At 44.2% G+C, this 2760-nt stretch overlaps 1 protein-coding gene across 1 annotated transcript; it reads left to right on the forward strand.

Annotated features, from left to right (window-relative positions):
• Window positions 1-795: 795 nt before the first annotated feature.
• On the forward strand, window positions 796-1887 carry LOC308308456 (chemerin-like receptor 1; the record flags this gene model as incomplete). The annotated part of the gene is made up of 1 exon (XM_080753871.1): window positions 796-1887. One exon carries the CDS (start codon window positions 796-798, stop codon window positions 1885-1887), a length of 1092 nt encoding a protein of 363 aa, XP_080609997.1.
• Between the last annotated feature and the right edge of the window lie 873 nt (window positions 1888-2760).

Genomic DNA, 2760 nt, shown 5'->3' on the forward strand with positions numbered 1-2760 from the left:
ACACACGCACACACACGCACACACACACAGAGCTGGTTAAACATGTTGCCCCATGCTAGATGCAGAATAGATATGCCTCATGCTAGATGCAGAATAGATAGTAGTTACACCATAAAAATGCTAATATACAGCATACGATTTGTGAAAGTGACAAACGGGCTTCACAGTTATGTCAGGTGTGTTCATATGCTAATGGTGATGCGATTTCAGATCAATTGCTCCAGCCACTGAGGAGAAACGCTGTGACAGACAGACACTCACTCAGACATTCGCAAAATTATAGTATAGATTGGTCCTCCCTGAGTAATGCTCATTACACGCTGTGTCTCAATGGTGGGCTGTGGACAGTTCAGAAACCTGCCTGGCAATGACATCATCAATGGGGAATCCAAGCTAATAGAAACTTCTCTTCCAGGACAAAGTTAGCATGCTGAAATAGATAAGATAAATAAATAAATAAACGCTCCAATGCGACAAGTGCTTTATTCCACCAAACAAACTCTGAAATAGATGCCGAAATAGATGCCATTGTTCTTGCATTAAATGGAATGACCAAACCTGTCTACCGATTATGTCACTGGTAGGCCATCTTATAATGCACATTAGTATCAATTAAGGGAAGTTGAAAATGGGTGTAGTGCTGCTCCTTTCACATAAGATATCAAATAAATATCAACTAATGTACCTTTTAACAATAAAGAATGGTCATAAAACAAAGCATAACTTTGTTTTGTTGTTTATATTTTTAGGACGATGTGGATTATGACCACAACTCCTGCCTATCACAATAAAACCATGGATCTGTCTGGTGGAAATGGCTCTTTCTGGGAGGGCTATGAGGAGGACGATGACTATGAACTTGAACTCAACAACAAATCCCTCAAGATCGTGTCCCTCGTCATTTACAGCCTGGTCTTTGTGCTCGGCGTGCTGGGGAACGGTGTTGTCATCTGGGTGACGGGCTTCAAGATGAAGAAAACCATCAACACCGTTTGGTACCTCAACCTCGCCGTGGCCGACTTCCTCGTTGCAGCGTTCCTGCCCCTGAGAATCACAGAAACGGCTCTGGACTTCCACTGGCCTTTTGGCAGATTCATGTGCAAACTGAACTTTACCGTGGTCTACACGAACATGTATGCCAGCATCTTCATTCTGATGGTCATCAGTGTTGACAGATGTGTATGTGTGGTGTGGCCAGTGTGGGCCAAGAACCACCGCAGCGCCAGAAAGGCGTCTTGTGTGAGTCTGGGTGTCTGGCTTCTGGGCTTGGCTCTCAGCTCCCCATACTTCATCTTTAAGGACACGCGTCCATCCTTCCGTGATGAGGACATCCTCTGGTGCTTTGACAACTTTGCACTCACCGATGACTACATTCCACCCGCGATGCAGTTGTGGAGGTTTCGACGTGGCATCATGATCATCACCGACTTCCTTATGGGATTCGTGGTTCCTTTCACCGTCATCGTCTCCTGCTATTCTGTCATCATCTACCAGCTAAGGAGGAAGCGCTCGCTGGCCAGCCACACAGGTCGCCCCTTCAGAATCATCGCAGCCGCTGTCACTGCGTTTTTCCTGTGCTGGGCCCCCTTTCAAATCATGGAACAGATTGCGTTGGTGAATCTCGTGGTGGCGGAGCACAGTGAAACGGTGCATAACATGGTGGTTGTCGGGTTTCCCATAGCTTTCTGCCTGGCATGTCTCAATAGCTGCCTGAATCCGCTGTTGTATGTGTTCATGGGTCGTGATTTCAAGGATGAGGTTCACATGTCTCTGCTAAAAGTGCTGGAGAACGCGTTCACTGAAGAGCTGTCTCAGACCAACACTTCCACAAACCCAGTCATCACCAGTCCTAGCAAAGAGAGTTGTTTGTGTATGACACAGATATAGGCACATATCTGACTGCATCATTGTTTTATTTTAATCTGTATTCATGAAATCTGCCATGTACAGTATGAAGCTTGAGTGTTTAAATGTACACTAAGGTTTGATTGACTGATTGATTGAAGACTTTATTAGAAGTTTGCATAGAAAAAGGTATAGTTTCATGACGGTACAGTTCACTGGTACTAGGTCAATTAAAAGGAGATCCTAGAAAGCAATTGCCTTATTTACACAGGAAACAACAGGAAGCATCTCATATAACATTGAATGACAGACGGATAGAACAGTAGATAGTCAGAAAAAAACAAAACAAAGGAAAACAGTGCAGAAAAATATATATACAGTAGATATTTACAATAGAAGGAGGGTCAAGGGGTATCACACTTCGCCAGCCGAAATAGAATGGCTTGTTGGTAGATTAGCCGTGAAATTTCTATTATTATATTATGATCTGAACAGCATTCATTTTACAAGACCATCAGCGCAATATCATGTAGTCTTCATCCCCATAACCATCACGCGATCCCCATTGTATTCTCACCACAGAAATTCCTCAATCTGCATTGGCTTAGAGTGGCGGTTTTGGCCGAGGCATCGTCTCCCCGTGTGTGTGGGCTCAAATAATCCAAGTATGACTCTTCAGTCGATGTGAACATTTTCGCTAACTTAGCCCTTAGCACTCCAGCTATGCTAACGCTAACGTCTAAACCATAAATGGATGGGAGCTGGGAAGCTATAGCAGGGAAAGGACCTGACATCACTTCTGCTTCATGTCAGAGGAGCCATGCGCTATCGATGGACGAGCGGTGACTATAGGGAAGGTTAGACGATCGCCGATTTTCGGATAAAAATCATTTATTTCGTTTTTAATGACCCAGT

The sequence above is a fragment of the Nannobrachium achirus genome (assembly GCF_963921795.1).
Source record: "Nannobrachium achirus genome assembly, chromosome: 23".
NCBI classification, from domain to species: Eukaryota; Metazoa; Chordata; class Actinopteri; order Myctophiformes; family Myctophidae; genus Nannobrachium; species Nannobrachium achirus.